Source organism: Sander vitreus, chromosome 19 (genome assembly GCF_031162955.1).
Source record: "Sander vitreus isolate 19-12246 chromosome 19, sanVit1, whole genome shotgun sequence".
In the NCBI taxonomy this organism is placed as follows: Eukaryota; Metazoa; Chordata; class Actinopteri; order Perciformes; family Percidae; genus Sander; species Sander vitreus.
In genome coordinates this window covers 8253949-8275237 of record NC_135873.1, presented here as the reverse complement: position 1 = coordinate 8275237, position 21289 = coordinate 8253949, and the positions used below count along the sequence as shown (strand labels likewise).

The 21289-nt window shown below is 39.5% G+C and overlaps 2 protein-coding genes across 2 annotated transcripts; one reads left to right on the top strand and one right to left on the bottom strand.

Moving 5' to 3' along the window:
• Positions 1–668: 668 nt before the first annotated feature.
• On the bottom strand, positions 669–12262 carry LOC144534259 (phospholipid scramblase 2-like). The gene is made up of 8 exons (XM_078276091.1): positions 12064–12262; positions 11497–11594; positions 5928–6229; positions 5221–5263; positions 4803–5023; positions 3458–3619; positions 2960–3121; positions 669–2843 (listed from the first exon to the last, which is right to left on the bottom strand). Exons 2-8 carry the CDS (start codon positions 11507–11509, stop codon positions 2784–2786), a joined length of 963 nt encoding a protein of 320 aa, XP_078132217.1. The 5' UTR covers positions 11510–11594; positions 12064–12262; the 3' UTR covers positions 669–2783.
• A 5728-nt stretch (positions 12263–17990) lies between these two features.
• On the top strand, positions 17991–21289 carry LOC144534103 (uncharacterized). Its single transcript, XM_078275815.1, has 5 exons — positions 17991–18171; positions 18245–18343; positions 18445–18644; positions 19123–19186; positions 19497–21289. The coding sequence occupies exons 2-5, from the start codon at positions 18245–18247 to the stop codon at positions 19533–19535; spliced, it is 402 nt and encodes a 133-aa protein (XP_078131941.1). The 5' UTR covers positions 17991–18171; the 3' UTR covers positions 19536–21289.

Here is a 21289-nt window from a genome sequence, read left to right as displayed (position 1 = left end):
ATTGGTTGAAGGCCATTCACGCTGCATCACTCCCAAATGTGAGATTGGATGTAAGCCAATCACGGCGCATTTTTCTAATGGAAGAATAATGCTCAAACTCAGCGGGCATTTTTACTGCTTTCATCTGTCAATAACGTTAGCCAGACTAGTTGCTAAGCCACTGAATTGGTGACAAATGTATAAGAAGAACCATTGGATTATGGGAAGACAGACAATTAAAGCTTGATGTATTTCCCAGAATCATTAAGGCATGGATAGGCATGTACAGACATGCTCCCTTAAATACTTTGCTTGTAATTCCCACATTTTCCTAGAGGGTGGAGCAGTATGATGTTTAATGTGACTTGAGAACAGAAGTATCGTCTCCTTTTATTCCATCTGAAGGGTTAGGGTTAAGATATAATCTTTAGATAAAGGAAGCTGATATTGACACCAATAAAGTTCATGTTGTATTGAGAAAGTTACCCAGTAACTTAAGTGGAGCAGAGTTTTAGTGGAACCTTTGGCTGATATGAGAGGCGGGATTTCCCTCTAAAGCAAAGAATTTTTTTCCAAGTAAAACCAGATGTTCCACATTTAGAATTTAGGTTTCCAAAGGCCTTCCCAAAACCTTTCCTGGGCGATGAGTAGAGCAGAAGAACACAAGACAACAAGACTATAACACAGCATAATATGGCAATTGTTTTATTTCTAAAGTACAGGGTGTTTTTAGTGTAAAAAATGTGATTTACAAGATACAAGAAAAATGGTACAAACTTGTTTTGATATAAACAGAAAAGCAGATATAACTGATTTATAAAAGTAAGTTCTGCAGATAAACAAACTGACACAATGAATAAACTTGCAATACATGTACTGTACATTCTTTGGCTACTTTCCTTTCCTCTTTCCTTAACAGAGGTCAGACTGCACAGAGGCTGATGGTAGCAATTCAACTTACATTTTTCATTGCAATAGGCTTTATTGGCATGATGTTCGACATGTGTTGGCAAAGCACAATTATAATCATGAAAGACAATGAATGAAAATTAAAAAATAAGGTTATTAATGAGTTGTTTTGGGTAAAAGTGCTTATTAAACTATTGCTAACTAAAATTGTTCATACTAATGCAATTGTTATTTTATTATGTCTTACTACTACTACGGTTATTTAACTATCGTGTGGTGCAACAAAAGTGCAGATTGATTTGAAAAATCTGCACTGCAATGAATACAACAAGAACATAACTGTGGCAACAATAATAGCAGCCATAATGTTCGATTTATTTAACTCAAGTCTATGCAAGCTTATTTACATCAAGTAGTGAGATAAAAAAAAATGGCTGCCTCAAAGGAAGGACTTATTACCCTGGCCTTTATATAAGACACATGTAGTTACTGACAGTGTAAGAGAGCTGTGGTCTGGATTTGAGAGCACTAGTGGCAACCAAGCCTCACAGGAGGCACACCCATGTTATGTTACATTCAACGGCAATTGATTTATTTATTCTAAAGCAATATGAGCTAAAACAAAAACTAAATTTCACATGACAACTTTACATTCAGGTCTCTTTCTGCTACACAAGTACAGAAAGTTCATGTGTTTCCTTAAACCCACCACCAACAGTTAGATTAACGTTTACTAACCTCAACTTCTGCTTTTTATTCTCTTTCTATTCCTTCACTTGAATTATTCCTCCTCTTAACCTTAACCTACACTCACTTTCTCGTCTAAATCATTACCCTGGCACATGTTCAAGGCGCTGGTATCTGGATGAATTGGAGGGTGAGGTTTGGCAGTGATGTCAGTCTCCATGGCAACCAATAAACAACAGAGGGGGCATGAAAGCATTTACACTATAGTCCATGCTACAGGGTTGTTAGATAATGTACTAGGGTTTAAGAACTATAGTCTATGCTACAGGGTTGTTAGATAATGTACTAGGGTTTAAGACGGAGGGCTTCGAGGAAGAGAAAGGCTGCTGAGCGGTAGAAGAGCACTTCGGTAAATAGCCTCAGCATGCGTCAACTCCTGTGTTCACAACTCCTCTCGCTGACCCAACCACCACTTCCCTATTTAAGCTAAAAAATGACTAATGTTCAGGTTCTATATACATCTTTTATTGATGTATAAGACTAAAAGCCTACAGCCACATTAGCTGCTCTGAGGCTGTACTGAGGTACAGCAGTGCTTTGAGCTAAATGTCCGCATGCTAACATGCTGACAATGCTAACATGTTCCGCAGGTATTTTTTTTTTACCCTGTTAGGCATCATAATTTAGCTTGTTTTCATGCTAAACACAAAGTATCTGCTAGCTGCTAGCATAGCTAACAATACAAGACAATCCCCTAGATCCACACCAGTATTGCACTCACACTAGACCTATAAGAGTGTGCTAATAATAGATAAGCACATAATTAGGTTGAAATCCACTCTTATTTCTATTTGTGGGCACTAAAAACGACATTGAGGGAGTGATGTTGACTTTCTTTGGCAGGGATTAAATCTCAGATGGTGGTGCATTCACTCACTTCAAATAGATAAAACTACAGACTGCATGCAATGTAAAAAAACATGGTAGCAGGTATCACTCACTGAGTTTGGATAGATATCAAAAATAATCCTTGGCAGGCATCCGGAATCAAGAGTTTATCGACTCATTTTGGTCTGTTTGTATAAAATGATCCTGGAATTGACGCCATTTTGGCTGGAATTTGGTGAAGGCAGAATTTAAAAAAACAAAGTACATGAACAGAGAATGCATATCTGGCACTTGCTCTAATGCTGTTGTTTTCCCCTCTGTTATGAAAACACCGTGCTGCGCTGGTTGGCGTCCCCGACCTTTTCGAAGAACATGAAATCCTGCAAAGTGGCAACACAGAAAGAAATTCATTTATCCCGATTAGACCAGGGCAGCAAGTAGACACAAAATAAAATTGGTGTTATTCAAAGCGCAAATACTTAAAATATGGTCTTACAATGAGGAAGCAGGCTCCCATGAGCACAGCTTTCATCTTCACGTCCAGGTCCAGCGGGAACTGGATGCCAAAGTTGTCCGCGTCTGTGAAGACTTCCTTCAAAAGGCCGGTCCACTGCTTGCTGATGCGACCAATGGGCGTGTCACCATCTTTGCTCTTCAGCTACAGAGCAATAAGTACAGCAATGTTTATAAGACGTTTTATCAAATATACTGTGAAGTCATCATGTTTAGGCGTTTTCAAAATGCCAAACTTGAACTGGAATGGTTCACTTAAAGAAATAGTTTGACATTTTGGGAATTTCGCTCATTGACTTTCTTGCCGAGAGTTAGATGAGAAGACTGAAACCATTCTGATATCTGTAGGATGAATAGGAAGCTACAACCAGCAGGCGATAAGCTGAGTTTAGCATAAAGACTGGAAACAGGGGGAATCAGCAAGCCTGGCTAGATATGAGCGTGGTATTGACCTTCTTCTAACACATCGATCTGACCTCACCTCAAAGTTGACATCCCCACAGCAGTTGCAGGCAAAGCAGGGCCCCTCCAGTTTCATCAGGGTCTCCTTGTTGGCTCCCTGGATGGAAAACTTTGGCAGGCAAGGGTGCCAGTCCTGTTTGACATAGCCTATGGTGGTGCCTGGCGGCGCCTGGACCTCCATCTGTTGGTCATATACCAAATTACATACACATACTAACATGCCACTACATTTTATAAAATCATCCCAGAGAGCTTAAAATCTGTCCTCATCCTATGACGCTGACAGCTATAAATAAAAACCACGGGGTTAGTTAACGGGATTGATAAGTGAACCTCTGACTGCTCCATTGTGGCCCCACATAACAAAGGTAATACATCTCACATGGCTCCTGTCTGGCCAGTAAACAGAACGGCAGTATGTGAGAGTGTAGCAGCTTGGGTTCGGGCCAATGGGATGGTACTGTAGCCAGATTGCTAACAATGTGATTAAAGAGGTGGAGGGATGGAAGAGGATCGGGGGAGTCAAGGAGAGATAGTTTGGACAAACAAAGGGCCATTCATAGTCTCAACAAACCCCTGCCTGAACGCCACTCAGCAACTCAACAGTAACAAGGCGAAGGGAGGAAAGACAAGTCTCTAAATATGAGCCACTGAGAGCTGTGATACTACTGATTGTTGTGCTTATCGGACCAAAAAGGTTTTATCAGTGGATTTAGCTGTTTTAATGCTTGGCTGGAGTAAAAACCACACAAATTACCATTTCAAAATCCACTGTTAAAAGGGCTGGTTTGTTTATGTACTTTGATTGGTATCTAGATATGCAAATAGTTTTAGATTTATTTGCCCAGATATTGAAATGTCCACCTCAACAACATCTCTTTGCAGAAACAATGACCTTACACACCACATCAACAGTTTTCATAGGGACTATTTGTTCAGTAGAAAGTAGTTTGTGTTAAAACTGATTATCCAGAGTAACCAGGACATTGTTTCTGGAAAAACATTTAAAAAATAAAATTTCCAATGCTATGAGCACCACAATAAACAATCAACAGTAATACACACTGTATTGAGGTGGCGGAAGAAATCTCAGAGACAGACATCTCAAAATCTGGACAAATGAAACCAAGAAACAGCTCTTTAAAAAAGGATAAGGCTGGGGATACTCTTTATTGTTGTTCTAAATCCCAATTTAGCACTTCCATTTTTTGCTTTGGTTGTTTCTATTTCCTTTGGGAAGCAGAGTGAGTGCTCAGGGCGAGCCGAATGAAATTAATTGGTACAATATTAGTCTTGGTGTGGTAAATCAATATAATATGAGGCTATAAAAACTGTTTTTGAGACCCCCACACACACGCACAGACCTCTTGCAGGCAGCAGGGACACCAGCAGGAGACGCAGCGGAAAGGCCGTATGAGACGGATGACCTCCGTGTCCATGTTGTCCTTGATCTTCATGTCGAAGCTGCGCAGCGAGCCGCAGCAGTTCCTGGTGCAGCAGTCGTTCGTCTCTTTGGCCTTGTAGATCTTTTGGCCCAGACTGTTCTTTATCTCGTACTGGTTGTTGGTCTCAAACCCAATGAATGCTGGGACATGAGAAAGGAAAATGGGTGGAAACGGTAAATAATCAAGTGTAGATAAGTAAAGAATTCCCAGGTCAGATGTCATTTTACCATTTTGATTTATGAGAGGTGTAAAGGTCGCAAACTGCTGATGGTTATTTGCTGCTTTCAAAGTGGCGATGAGTGCAGATATGACTGGATGAACAAGTAACAGGCCTTACCTTCTAGGAGTTCCACTTTTTGATGGATCAGGATCTGGTCAATCTAAAACCATATGGAGGAACAGTGAACAGTTTATCACTGCAACATACTGCATATGACCTTTACAAGTTAAAAGGCTGTGATGACTGTGGTCTTACTACATTGTTTTAAATGGAAAAATGGATATAAAAATGCACAAACTAAAGCCAGATTACTACTTTTTTCCACTCACTGACTATCCACTGTAATTGGCTCCAATTTCTGAGGCAAAGCAGACACTTTTACTCTGTAATGGATTTGAATTCAGCTGTAGAGATGTGCAATCAACGAAGCAGTACACGTACATTAATGGTAAGTCAATTACAGTAACAGAAGAAAATGTAGTTGTCTTTGTCTACATTTTATGGCTATTTTCACGTTTTATTTCACGTAACGTGTGAAAGATAGGAAAATTAGGAATTTAATTTAATTCATGCATTTCAATGTTCTAGACTGGTACCCAATCGCTGACAGTAGCTTTTTTGGGTGCTACACTACACACCTCAAGTGTAGCTTTTTATTGTTCATTTCTATGAGTCAACTCAAGTTGTCATTATCAGCCAGCTGCACACTCAGAAACAAAGAGGGAGCAAAATCCAGAAGTGAAGGAGTGGTGCGTAAATCATCCATCTAAGCCTCAACTGACTGCACAGGCTATGCAGATCTTTCTTTGATTACTCTATCCTACCTGTGTGAGGTACTCGAGCCCTGGTGGGACACCAACAGGAACCACAGCTGGAGACCCAGCTGGAGCCAGAGCAATCCCTCCCGGAGGGGCACCATACTCCGGTCCTGGAACTGGGCCTGGGCCGACCGCACCAGGCTGATACATGATAGGAGCTTGGGCTGGACTGTAGCCCATGTTGAAGCCTGGTGGAGGGGCTTGACTGGGGTCTCCGTACCCCCCCTGAGGAACTGGATAAGGGGCTACGGACTGGCCGCCTTGCTGAGGCATTGGGTAGGGTGGGTGGCTGTAAGAGCCTGGGTAACCTAAAAAAAAGACGTCATCACATCATATTAGTTCAAACATCATCTTGTACAGGCTTATTCTTTTATTTGACTGAATTTGTTCATGTTGATTATAATAGCTACACACAGAGGAAGTTCTTCACAGTACAAAACCAGATGGTTTTCAAACTGGAAGCACTCAAGGTTCATTTAACCATTACACATAATATTATGTTTAATGGGTAAAATGAACCTCAATTTACATATAATATAAAAAAATAACTCATGAAAAACATGAATGAAAACATCTATAATACACAATACAAAACAACATACATTTAGGTAAAAATGAAAGAAAAAGAAAAACTGGAATTGTGATCAGATGCCTCAGCCAAGTGCAGCCAACTTCTTACCTTCCATTAAGATAAAAAAAAAAAAATCTCTTGATATTGCAAGAGACAAACAAACATTCAGGTCATCGTTGCGCCTCAGTGACACAGACGGAGGAAGTCATGATCTGTGTTTGTATGGCTGATCGTAGCTGCTACTAAGTGTGTGAGAGTGTGGGTGTGTTTACTGTGGATCATCCTGCTTTTCCCTGCTGGGACAGCAGAGCCAATAAGCTACTTATTATCTGAACCACAGAGGAGATTGGAAGCACTTTTACAAGGGAGCTAATTATAAGCCAATACCGGACTATGCTATACAGTAATAGCACTGGTGATTTTCTCTTGTTTTTAATCACCTTTTCATGGTGAATACTAAATGGGGCTTTTAAACAGTACAGTTACTTGACAACGGTCTTTATTTGGGCATGGATTCAATAGCTTCAGGCTCTTATCTAAGCAGAGCAAACTACACTAAACAGTAAGGTTTTCAACTGACAATTTACAGCAGGGACTTCAGTTTTAGTAGCAGCCTGAATGCTTAATATCATCTCATATGAATAAAGTCTTCATTTAAACATGACATACAACATAACTTTGTTTCTGCTTGTTTGTATGTTTATGTTTAAAGTGCAAGTCTGGCTTCATAATAAAAGATAGGACTTTCCCCTGTCATTCTGAAGTTTAAGCAGCAATGGCACTTCAACACCTGCTGATGACAGAAGCATCTTCAAAACATGTTTTTAAAAAGGCTAATAGAAGACTATGTTTGGTTCAAGAAAGTTTAAAGCATTTAGAGAATGCCAAATTACTCACTCAATACACTGTCCTTCACACTTAGTTTATCACAATATGTTGATTGTAAAGAAAATAGCTTAAATGGCAATAAAGGAAGTGGGTGCTGTCTGTCATGTGTTTAATCACTGACAGATGTCTGCAAAGTAGCGTCAACACAGAATTTCTCTCAGAGAGGGCAGCTTGGACATTTCCACAAGTTTCACACTAATAATAATCCTTCCTCGCTCTTTCTGCTAGTCAGAGGTATGCTCCCCTTTAAGAACATTTAGTCTATTTTAACGTTTAAATGCATCAATCTGGTGCACTTTGAAAAGAAATTCAGAGGTTAGACTTGATTATTCTCATCTATGGATGGAAATATTTGTGCTGTAGCCTGAACTATTTTGCACTTCAGAATTTTAACCATGCACACACAGGTTGAATAGTTTTTTTCTTCATATTTTTGCATTAATGTCACTAGGAAGTATACCAGTAAAAATATATATTCATATTTGTAAGTGGGATATATACAGTGGGGCAAAAAAGTATTTAGTCAGCCACCAATTGTGCAAGTTCTCCCACTTAAAAAGATGAGAGGCCTGTAATTTTCATCATAGGTACACTTCAACTATGAGAGACAAAATGAGAAAAAAAAAAATCCAGAAAATCACATTGTAGGATTTTTAATGAATTTATTTGCAAATTATGGTGGAAAATAAGTAGTTGGTCAATAACAAAAGTTCATCTCAATACTTTGTTATATACCCTTTGTTGGCAATGACAGAGGTCAAACATTTTCTGTAAGTCTTCACAAGGTTTTCACACACTGTTGCTGGTATTTTGGCCCATTCCTCCATGCAGATCTACTCTAGAGCAGTGATGTTTTTGGGTTGTCGCTGGCTGACTTTCAACTCCCTCCAAAGATTTTCTATTGGGTTGAGGTCTGGAGACTGGCTAGGCCGCTCCAGGACCTTGAAATGCTTCTTACGAAGCCACTCCTTCGTTGCCCGGGCGGTGTGTTTGGGATCATTGTCATGCTGAAAGACCCAGCCGCGTTTCATCTTCAATGCCCTTGCTGATGGAAGGAGGTTTTCACTCAAAATCTCACGATACATGGCCCCATTCATTCTTTCCTTTACACAGATCAGTCGTCCTGGTCCCTTTGCAGAAAAACAGCCCCAAAGCATGATGTTTCCACCCCCATGCTTCACAGTAGGTATGGTGTTCTTTGGATGCAACTCAGCATTCTTTCCCCTCCAAACATGACAAGTTGAGTTTTTACCAAAAAGTTCTATTTTGGTTTCATCTGACCATATGACATTCTCCCAATCCTCTTCTGGATCATCCAAATGCTCTCTAGCAAACTCCAGACGGGCCTGGACATGTACTGGCTTAAGCAGGGGGACATGTCTGGCACTGCAGGATTTGAGTCCCTGGCGGCGTAGTGTGTTACTGATGGTAGCCTTTGTTACTTTGGTCCCAACTCTCTGCAGGTCATTCACTAGGTCCCCCTGTGTGGTTCTGGGATTTTTTGCTCACCGTTCTTGTGATCATTTTGACCCCATGGGGTGAGATCTTGCGTGGAGCCCCAGATCGAGGGAGATTATTAGTGGTCTTGTATGTCTTTCATTTTCTTATAATTGCTCCCACAGTTGATTTCTTCACACCAAGCTGCTTACCTATTGCAGATTCAGTCTTCCCAGCCTGGTGCAGGACTTCAATTTTGTTTCTGGTGTCCTTTGACAGCTCTTTGGTCTTGGCCATAGTGGAGTTTGGAGTGTGACTGTTTGAGGTTGTGGACAGGTGTCTTTTATACTGATAACAAGTTCAAACAGGTGCCATTAATACAGGTGACGAGTGGAGGACAGAGGAGCCTCTTAAAGAAGAAGTTACAGGTCTGTGAGAGCCAGAAATCTTGCTTGTTTGTAGGTGACCAAATACTTATTTTCCCGAGGAATTTGCAAATAAATTCATTAAAAATCCTACAATGTGATTTTCTGGATTTTTTTTCTCATTTTGTCTCTCATAGTTGAAGTGTACCTATGATGAAAATTACAGGCCTCTCATCTTTTTAAGTGGGAGAACTTGCACAATTGGTGGCTGACTAAATACTTTTTTGCCCCACTGTCTAAGTAAGTGGGATTGTCTGGAATCTGGCAATATAATAACCATTATGGTGGGATACACTGGCTAAGCAATTTACAAAAATGTATGTGCTGACATAAATAGTTTACATGAGAATACATTATAATTTTGGCCCAAAGCTGGAGACCATGTACAAATTTTGTTGCAATTTCAAAACCAGATTACCCAGGAACCGCTTGTTGTACCGATGCATGTGCTGAGTGAAGAGTTTGTGAAATATTTCACAGAGAGTAATGGTGTGCAGAAGGCAAATATGATAACATTTCATGTAAGTTCAACGTTAATTTTCTCGCAAACCTGGCACTAATATCATTGGAAAGCTTAGATTCTGGTTGAGGTGGTAGTGCCAGACTCACGCCTTTAGCTGAGTCAGAGGGAGAGCAGGTGTGCGGTTGGAAAGAAGTTGGTAATTTCATGGCGCAAATTAACACTTTTGCCTTCACTATATCCGTGTCACATTCTCATTAGGGGCTGAGCCCCCCTAAAGGTCTGATCCTAGAATCGCCCCTGCTGCTACTTCATACTTGTACTCCACTACATCTCAGAGGGAAATGTTGTAATGTTTACTGCACTACATTTATCTGACAGCTTTTGCTTTATTGCTTCACGCTGGCCTTGTTTCTGCAACAGCTCATTGAGTATCGGATACAGTTAAAACTATTGAGGAAATATTTTCCTTTTACATTGGTCCAGTATTAAACGAGATCGCTGCAGTTGGCAACGGCGAAACAAGTTACAATGTAAGTTAATAGGACGTCAATTGTCCAGCTTGTATTTACGTTCATAAAAGTGCTCGTTTTGCCGCTGACAGGCTCAGATTAACATTCTAAGTGTCTGACAACATTATGGAAAGGATTTCTAAGGAGGTCGATCTTTCTGTTAGAGTAAGATCCTTTTTTTAAAAGATAAAAAATCCGCAAAATTGCGTTCGCTAAACCCACCAGACTCCATGTAAATAAACAGTAATTTTAGCATCGTAAAATATGGACATTCTAGAACATCTCTGAGCAGCGCTTGCTCTGGCTTGAGTTTGCGCGTGTAGGGTGCGCGAGTCAGCGCGACTATATGTTTGGTCAATGTTTTCTTTCCTTCATTCCAATTTCGGGTCTGTCAGTCACAGTGACAACCGAGGACATTTCCGGGGACAGCTCCAGTCTGGGACAGGTCACCGAAACCGGGGACGTCTGGTCACCCTAACTTAAATGTAAAGCTTATTGAGTTTACTTGTAATAAAATGTCATAGTGTCGTCACAGTATCATTAGTGTTGAGTCATGAGTCAGATCCTCATCTGTGTTTCATAACTGACCAAACTGGTTTTTGATGGCATGGCAGGACAGTCCAACCACCACTAGCTGCCATGGAGTTTTAAAGCTCAACTGATGCGGTTAAATCCCAAAACAAAACATGGATTACAGTCAGAAAAACTTTCTATCAAGCACCTGAAACCAAAAGGAGGACCCGAGTGCCGTTGTCAGCGAACTTTGAGGCTTGTTGTTGCCCCACCTCTTTCCACATTCCTTTTTCTACTTGCAGGAAACAAACCCAAAACCAGTGAACTCGCAGGAAGGCAGCCCTCACGTACACAGCCATTGCCCACACAACGGTACCTTTCACCTCTTAAACTGCTTTTTCCATCCAGAGGGAGGCTGTACCAACAGGCAAAATGTGTTTCTCCTTCAAGATAATGCAAGCATTTCTTTCAGATTTCACCACTTTGGGGAGGACAGTATTTCTTAAGGAGAGCGTGTCACTTCACAGTGATGCTCAGTCAACAGGAATGTCTAATGGAAACTTTGAGATGCAAGAGCCTTATCATTTCAACAATGGCAACAAAATAATAGAGAAAACAGTTAAGGAAGTGTTAAAGCAAATGTATTAAAGAAATCACGATCAAAGCTCCTAATTCTTGTTTTTTGTGTAATAGTCAAACTAAGGATGGAAATCTTAAGAAAAAAAAACATCTAGTTGTTTTTCCACTTTCCTAGTTGTCACCCGCTTACCAGGAGCAGACATGGCGAGGGGCTGGATGAAACTTTTCTGGGCACGGAGTGAAAGGAGGTCACACTTCTGGGTCCACTCCCAGGGTCTCTATGGGAAACTGGAGGAATGAAAGGGACAGAGGGTGTGATAAAAGGGAAGGGGGTTGCACAGAAACAGAAAGTGACGATGACAAAAAGAGTCCAACAACATTCAGCCTCAATCACATATGTGGAGTGACTTCTGTTATCCTATAATCATGTGTCTTGTTGGTCACCACACCACAATGGTGTATGTGGGTGTAACCAACATGTTTTAGCAGAAGCAGGGCTGGCTATGCATTTTCCACTGATCCACTGTTGCTAGATAAAGCAACATTTCCGGATAAAAACAAAGTTGAAACACAGCTACAAATCCCTCAAAGTGATCAGGAATACATTTTTCTAAAAGCCGCCTTTACAAATGTTCGCAGCATAACCTATATATCTCTGCCTTATGTAGCCTACACGGTGTCTGGTAAATACTGGTAAGACCCTCTAATCATTGCCAGACAAGGGGGAAAGAAAACGAAAATGGCGCAAAAAACTCACCTCTCTGGCAGCAGGTATCTTCTCGGTCCCGGCTAGAAAATTTTATTTATAATTTATTGAAGTGGAAAAAGGCTCATGCATGGAGCCAAGTAGGCGCTTTTTTTAAATCGTCTTCTACCTAACCTGTTTCTCGTCGCTGCGCTGTTTGTGTCACTCCTCCCTGCCGTCAATACTTACTCATATCCTCCTCCCCTTTCAGAGTCATACGACCTTTATTAAGGCTTCCGCGTGAGAACACAAAGAGTCTCTTATCTGTATCTATCATCTTGTTGGCGGAAACTGGAAACTATTTGTAAAATATACCGTTTCTACTTGTTCTAGTATCATGTTGGCTGTCATATACGAGGACTTAGGCCAAAAACAAAAAAACACGTTATTATTTTAGTACATGCAGCAACAGCAGAAAGGACCACCAGAGGGAGCCAATACCTCAGTATTGACAGGCACATACTGTCACATGGTCAGGACACTCAACTGTCATGACCTGGCTGAGGTGGTCATAACAAAGAAGGAGACAACACCATGTTAAATATTTAAACAATACTTTATTAAACCAATTTGAACCAAATTAGACAAAAAATTAAACTATAATGAGATGAGATGTTGTGCATGTGTGAAACGGGTGAGTGTGTGTTGGTATTGTAAAGTGTAAACTCAGCAAAAGGCAAACCTAGGATAGGATAGGATAGGCTAGACTAGACTAGACTAGGATAACATAACATAACCAAACCTTGGTGTGCCTGTGGAGACAGCAGCGAGAGGAAGCAGCTTGAGAAGCCTCAGCACACCACACCCAGGTGAGCTGAGTTACTCTAATTAGTAACCTGCAAACAGGAGGCACACGTTAGAACACACCTCCACAATGTAGACAGCAAAAACACTCCAATGACACCAAAGGGGCATCACAACTAATACAAACTAGACAACTCCAACCAAGTCGGCCGATTATCAACTAAAGTAGTAATACAAAGACGTACAACTCACAGCCTATACAGTAAAATATACGATATGGCCTACTGTTGGACATCATTGAATATTAAAAATAAATATTTTATAAGCTGCTTCATTGCCATGTTTTGTAAATTAATTCTCAATCAAGTCAACAAGTACAAATAGGCCTACCTGGAAACTGTACTTCTACTGTAGTAGTAGTAGTAGTTGTAGCCGATTTAAGCTACTTAAAGTTACTTAAATGTAGTTACTTTCCACTGCTGACTCCAACTAAATGAAATTGAAACTATACTACATTAATCTAAACATAAATTAAAACCAAGTTAACCAAGCTAAAATTAACTCATCTTAATTAAACTAATTTGCTAACATTATAATGTTTGACAACTAAACTGAATTTAACTAGCCAAAAAGGCTAAAACTGACATCCCACCATGTTTCCTTTTTCCATTGTATATACAGTCTATGATTGTAAACTAAACTGAATTAAACCATATAACATATACTCTAAACTAAGAGCATTGACTAAACGAATGCAACCAAATTAAATTTAAAATGAAATTAAACATGCACAGATTTCTTTTCAAATGTGATGTGAAATGTGTGGAAGGGTAACATTAGCTAGTAATGTTAGCCATACAGTTATCAACCGGTAGTACAGTTATTTCTTTTACAGCACAGCCTCTACATTCTGTCTGTCAGTGTTTCTGTGAACAACACAAACATTATGGCTGAATTGACATTCAATTTCTGGACAAATTTACTCTGACAAATGTTTAGTTTATTTATCATAATTTCTAAGGTTACTCACATTTGTGGAGGGAGCAGTCCTTGTCTAGTCTATATTTGGCAACTGCTACAATGCCTGCTACTTATAGGGCACTGGACTGGGGCGGGGTATGAGATTCAGTACACACACACACACACACACACACACACACACACAGAGAGAAAGAGATGGAGAGAGAGAGAGAAAACACACACACACACACACACACACACACACACACACACACACACAGCCATAAATCAGTAAATCCTGTCCATGCAAACAGACAAATATAGGTGGATGAAGCCCACTTTCATATACTCATGAAGACTTATATATATGACTATATTCATTTCCAAACCTTAACTTTGACTAAAAGTAGTAACCCTAAACAAACTTTCACCACACATAAGGAGTTCACGGGAGCTTAACATCACCAAGACCAAGGAACTGTGTTGCCATAGGGGCCGACTGCTTGATACTCCTCATCTACTATCCACACCATTGAGACTGGAAGGGCAAGTAGTGGAACAGGTTGAAAGTTTCAAGTACCTTGGTACTTTGATTGACCACCGTCACACCTTCACCCTGCATGTTTACACAATTTACAAAAAGGCCCAACAGCGCATGTGTCTCCTCAGAAGACTTAAAGGATTTGAAGTGAGACAGGACATTCTATCCAGAGTATACCAGTTACTGACAGAGTCTGTCATCGCTTTCAACATCACATCTTGGTACAGCTTCCTACCAAACAAATGCAAGAGAAAGCTGGCTAGGATAGCCAGGCAAGCTGTTAAGATCATAGGCATTCCACAAAAACAGCCATCTGATCTTTACAAGCAGTGGAAAGAAAATCCAACTTCATCATCCAGGATGCCTCCCACCCCCTCCACAATAGCTTTGAGCTATTACCATCAGGAAGAAGGTTCAGAGTGCCTCTGGCTAAAAAGTCATTATACAACAAATCCTTCATTCTCAATGAAAAACATATACAAAACTCATGCTACTGACACATCACACACACTCTGCCTTCAATCAAAAGAAAATGTTCTAACATGGCAACATATTAGACAATAAAGCTTTTTGAATCTTGAATCTTAAGTACTATTAACTTGTATTTAAGTACTCTTAACGGTTACCTTTTATTTTTTAACCATATGCTTTGTGCATACTTGAATTTAAGTTATATTTCAATTATGTGTATATTATGTACGAAAAACAATAATTATAACTTAAGAAAGTGTAGTCAAATGCAGTTAGAGGAATAGTTTTAACATTGCCTATTCCTTTTTTTGCTTAGAGTTATAAAATAAAATAAATGCAACTCTCATGTTTGAGAGTGTTTTCAATCTTCTCATCTAACCTTTGGCAAGAAAGTAAATAAGCATATTTCCCAAAATGTCAAACGTTTTTTTTAAAGTTATTTAGGTAATGCTATGTTGGAAATAGTACAGTTTATGTAGAGATATGGCACACTTTTGAGATCAATCAAATACTGTATATTTTAGATACATAGAAAGTTTTAATGAGATACCTGAAATGAATTTGAGCGAACTTGTACCAAGTTGTCCTAGCATCCAATCAACTTAACTTTAAACTTTATCTTTCCCAGACTAGATTCAATCAATCAGTTTACATCTTTGGGAGAACATTTGGACCTGTATTGCAATAATACAACACACACACACACACACACACACACACACACACACACACACACACACACACCCAGCCAGAGGCTCCTAATGAGGCCCGTCCCTGATAATGAAGGTAATCAGTGCAGCCTATCTGGCCTCTGCCCCTGCTGACATGCTGCCAGCCTTGTCTTAGTTTATTTATACACGCCTGATCTATCAGCACTAGCTCTATGTTTGGTGGGCCTCAGTGTCTCAGAATAGACATAATTAGGACAGGGCGGGAAAAGAGGAAAAACGTGAAAACGTGTCTGAATGCGCATACACTCCGAGCGGACCCCCGCCCCGTCCTCCAATCCGCCAATCTCTCCATCCATCCCTGCTACACTGTCTCCTCTCTGTTTTGTTTTCTGGAGACAGAGGCAGCATGCAGGCGGGTGGAGAGAGTGTGTGGTCTGGATTGGGTGGCAATCTGCTGGTGAAGTCAGGCGAAGCAGAGTGATCAAGTTTTCCAGATTACCACACACACTGGGGCCCTGATACTATCTCTGATCTCTCTGTCTCTCTGCTTCTCTTTTAAACTCAAAAACATTGAATTAATGCAGATGTGAGTATTGGATGAGCTGATCAGTTAATTTACTTCAATTTTAACTGTCAATTAACTGCAAAGTGTATCATTTATGTAATTTATTAAGTATTAATGGCAAATAGTTACTTGCTTTCATGGTTTTTGTGGATGTTGTTAAGTAGTTTAAATATGTCACTTTCAGCTCTAATATTTTCCGATGGCATTTGCCATTACTTTGGACATTTTATAGATGAATTAGTTAATCAAAAACACCATTTCTTCGAGATTACAGAGTAACTATTACAGTGATAATTTAATACGAAGGACTTAATGTTTTCTATATGGGGCAAAGCGTCCATTTAAAAACACAATAAAAACCCCAATTCCAGTGAAGTTGGGACGTTGTGTAAAACATAAATAAAAACAGAATACAATGATTTGCAAATCATTTTCAACCTATATTCAGTTGAATAAACTACAAAGACAAGATATTTAATGTTCAAACTGATAAACTTTATTTTTTTTTTTGCAAATATGCACTCATTTTGAATTTGATGCCTGCAACACATTCCAAAAAAGCTGGCACAGGGACTTGTTTACCACTGTGTTACATCATCTGTTCTTTTAACAACACTCAATAAGCATTTGGGAACTGAGGACCCTTATTGTCCAAGCTTTGTGGAATTCTTTTAATTCAATTCAATTCAATTTTATTTATAGTATCAAATCATAACAAGAGTTATCTCGAGACACTTTACAGACAGAGTAGGTCTAGACCCATAATTTACAAAGACCCAACAATTCCAGTAATTTCCCATTCTTGCTTGATGTACGACTTCAGTTGCTCAACAGTCCGGTGTCTCCGTTGTCATATTTTGTGCTTCATAATGCGCCCCACATTTTCAATGGGAGACAGGTCTGACCTGAACTGAACTGCAGGCAGGCCAGTCTAGTACCTGCACTCTTTTACTACGAAGCCATGGCATGTTCTTGCTGAAATTAGCAGGGACGTCCCTGAAAAAGACGTTGCTTGGATGGCAGCATATGTTGCTCCAAAACCTGTATGTACCTTTCAGCATTAATGGTGCCTTCACAGATGTGCAATTTACCCATGCCATGGGCACTAACACACCCCCATACCATCACAGATGCTGGCTTTTAAATTTTGCGCTGATAACAATCTGGATGGTCCTTTCCCTCTTTGGCCCGGAGGACATGACGTCCACGATTTCCAAAAAAAACTGAAATGTGGACTCGTCTTTTGTTGCCCCTGTCCCAGCTTTTTTTGGAAGGTGTTGCAGGCATCAAATTCCAAATGATATTTGCAAAAAAACAAAGTTTATCAGTTTGAACATTAAATATCTTGTCTTTGTAGTGTATTCAATTGAATGTAGGTTGGAAAGGATTTGCAAATCATTGTATTCTGTTTTTATTTTCATTTTACACAACGTCCCAACGTCCCAACTTCATTGGAATTGGGGTTTGTACAACAAACTTATTGCCATCAAAATGACAGATAGAGTTGGGCAGTTGATAAATATCATTGTGTATAGATTTTTAATGGAATTGTATTTAATCAAGTTAATTTGTCAAGACAAGTTTGTTATTCTGACTATAACTTATATGGTAGGATATCAATAACATGTCCATGGAGTAAAAACAACAACTAGACTTTAAATGCAGATGTGAGCAAACCAGCCGAAACCAGCCTGAGAGTAATGTATCACTCCAAGGCAAACCTGTAAACAGAAAGCTACAACATCCTCAACAATAACCTTATCTTGCTCCCATCTTCCCTCATAGCGGCTGTAAGGAACATGGAAGAGGGGGTGGGGGTGGGACGGTGTGTATGTGTGTGTGTCAAGGCATGTTGTCAGCACTTAAAATCTCTTAAAAAAGAGTGGCTTTAGAGGTTTGACACTAATGACAATGCCAGGCTACAAGGCGGCAGATGTAATTGGCATGTCTGAAGTCACATAGTCACACACGCACACGCACACACACACACACACACTCGCTCGCTCACTTAGCCTAAACAGCCACTGATGCCAGTCCCATAATATAAACCCACCCTAGATGCACGGCTACAAATACCCTCCACACTGGTCAACAGCTCAGAAGACACAGAGCTGCAACCATCATCAGCTTTGAGGACAAAACTCCACAGAGAAAACAGAAGACTTAAGGTGAGCATGTTGCCTCTTTTAATGTTTAATTGCTTGTGTGTTGACTGTTACTGACTCTGGATACTCTGTTCAGATGCTTTGCTCCAGGTGTGTGCTACCTTTCCTGGCTCTTTACATGTTGCCGGAGGTGACGCCTGCTGCTGTATTGCCAAGCAGATTCAAAAACAAAAGGGTAAGCCTTTATACACACAACATAATCGTCAACTCAAATACCTGCCATATGTAATACTATGCAATGTATTTGTCTTTTTATAATCTAATTGTTGTCCTCAGGAAGTCAACTGGCTGGAGCAAGAGCTCTTCCCCCACCTGCCTGAGCGCTCAGACCCGGGAGACCTCTCGGTGGGTGACGCTGGGGAGATGGACAGGGATGTGAACGGCCGCCCCACTCATTCAGAGACTTTCCTCGCCCCAACAGAGCACCTTTCTCTCCAACGCCAGAACCAGTACCACCGTAAAGCCAATGAAAAGAGGTGAGGAGAAAAGCAGAGAAACCAACTATCATTGTTTTAATGAATTTAAACTTGTGTTTTGTCACACATAATGAAGTTAACGCAGAAATAAAGCTTTGCAACATGTGACTTGTGTCTAATGAACAAACCAGAATAATTTAAATTTAAATAACTTATTTTATGTCAACCATCGTCTAAATCATTGGGATAGAATGAGAAATTATTTATTTCATCTAAAGTGACAAATAGTAGACATTTCTAAACTATGTTTTTTCTGTAATTATATTTTTTTCATTATTCAGTTGATATGTAAACAAAGCTGTCTAACTTTAAGATGGTTTGGCTGTTGTTTTTGTGGATCTTTAGTCTTTTAAATAAATGTAAAGTTTAAAGTTGTTTTTGGAATGTGTGGTACAGGGTGAATGTATATTAAGAAAGAAAGTATAAGCTGTTCATTGTCAGTCACCGTTCATAACATTTTTGACTGCTGTGTCTACAGGAGGAAGGTTGCTCCTCTGGACTCCATCGGCAGCTTTCAAATGTCCAGTTTCCGAAACCGAAAGGTGAGTTACAAGAGATAAATGCTATGGGAAAACTGCTCATAAAGCTATGTTAGAGGCTATACTGAGAGAAATAGACACAGCGTGTATACATATAAGGTTATGAGCGCTATCAACCTAAATGTTACAATTTCAATAGCAGATTTCTTAAATTACTTACATCATTTGCATTAACATAATTTCACCTTGACTTGCTCACATTTTCTATGACAAGCTTGCTTTTGTGTGGAGTATAACAATGATTTATAGCATGGATAATTAATCCTTAGGACAGTGCTTTTGGTAGGTGAAAAACTGAGCATTTGTGTTACAGGATGAACCGGACATCAACTGGGAAGAATACAAGGATTAAAGAGCAACTCCAACAATTAAGCTCCTCATATTTTTTCTGTCAGCGACAATCCATGTGTGAACTTTGTACGATATATTCCATGATATTTATTCCTTATTATTTAACTCACTGCCATACTAATAAGTGAGATGCCTGTACACCCACCCCCCCTAGTGGTAGAAGACGCAAACATGACAAACACTGCTGTATGCAAACCAGTTTTATATAGTCTATGGTGCAAACAATTAAATTAAATGTGACAAAAATAACAGTTTCAAATGTGTTTTTTTTTTTTATGTGTCCTTTAAATACAAATGATTCAAAATACCACCATTATGTTCCCAAGGACTTTTATTTTTCAAGCTACAATTAAAGAAAACAATAGACTGCAGAAAATATAGATTTTGCTTGGGTATTTTCTCTCTTCACTTTCACATATGTACAGTTGTCAAAGAACAAGGATATGTACACAGAATTGAAGTTGTAGAGAGAGTGCAACTGCTACTGGAGACTTACCAAGACTCTCCCACCAACAAAAGAAAAAGCACATGGTAAAACCAAACAACATAAACAAACGCCACAACCTACGCAGCGTCAACTTATTTTCTGTACACTACAACTTTGTTCTCGATGTGAGACAATCTTCTGTCCATCTCTAATCCCGCTTCTCAGAAAGCTAAGAAATAAACAATTACATGAAACAGAAAAGCAAATATTTTACAACCATTCTTAAACGAGCCTCGGAGCCACTTTGATATTGTAAAGCACTGCCAAACCATTCGTCTTACAGCAACATTACGCCCTCATTTAGATGAGTTTTTAAAACGTGAAAAACTAAAACCACACATGAAACAAAAACATCAAAATTGAACAGCTTTCGATGTGATGTTGCTCATGGTAAATGGCTATCATTGATTAACAAGCCAGACAGGGAGAAACATTAAGCGCTCAATCGTGAATGTACACAGCTACGTGCAAAGTGTAGATTTTAATCAGCCGTAGCTCATCATAGCCCAAATACCACCCATATATTAAGTGGAATGGTATTTGGGTTTATATTTTAAAAAGTGCACTGCTGAAAGAATTGTCTGTGTGCAATTTGAAATGTAGCAATTTAGATGCATTTGCCAAAGCAAAATGATAAATGTTGACGGATTCCGTGAATAACTTATTCTCGAGGAGTGAGATCTCTACATTTTAAAGTTCAGTGGTCATCACTGACAACCAGAACAAAAATGCAAACTCAAAAATAAAAACAAGCTGCTCATCTAGCATTATGACATACTTCTAAACCAATAACGGGTGACGTTTTTCATCTGTTATGCTATTCATTTTAAAACAAACTTGCATTGATTGAGGTTGAGAGGAATAGGCTATCAAACTGAAACTGATACTCCTTGAGATACTAAAGGAAATTTCACTGATTTGTCGATATCCTCAAGAAATAATTTACAAGTCTAAATGCACCTTCAGTGAATACGTGAATAAGTGTGAAGGTTTATGTGCAAATCAGCAGCACAGTATACAACAATAAAGCCAATTAATGAATTGTTAGTAACAAATAAATGATTCTCCACTGTCACCGTTGCTTTCTGTCCAGTTCTTCACAGAAGCCAAAGAAAAATAAAAAAATAAACCGTGAGGGATAAATAAGAATGGTTGTGATTGTCAAAAGAAATCCTACAAACTGACAATACAGTTGCCATCCAGGTGATAGTTTAGGCTGTTTTGGCTGTAGGCATCAAAGAAAACAAGTGTCAAGAGGACAGCAAAAA

What these genes read in the sequence shown, in the direction of transcription:
- LOC144534259 (XM_078276091.1), bottom strand. An exon ending in AAAAGTGGAACTCCTAGAAG is followed by an intron (nt 5,024 to 5,220) that starts GTAAGGCCTGTT and finishes CTCATGTCCCAG; the next exon opens with CATTCATTGGGTTTGAGACC. An exon ending in TGGGAGCCTGCTTCCTCATT is followed by an intron (nt 2,844 to 2,959) that starts GTAAGACCATAT and finishes GCCACTTTGCAG; the next exon opens with GATTTCATGTTCTTCGAAAA.
- LOC144534103 (XM_078275815.1), top strand. Translation starts at nt 18,245, where the DNA reads ATGCTTTGCTCCAGGTGTGTGCTACCTTTCCTGGCTCTTTACATGTTG. An exon ending in CGTAAAGCCAATGAAAAGAG is followed by an intron (nt 18,645 to 19,122) that starts GTGAGGAGAAAA and finishes CTGTGTCTACAG; the next exon opens with GAGGAAGGTTGCTCCTCTGG. An exon ending in CCAGTTTCCGAAACCGAAAG is followed by an intron (nt 19,187 to 19,496) that starts GTGAGTTACAAG and finishes TTTGTGTTACAG; the next exon opens with GATGAACCGGACATCAACTG.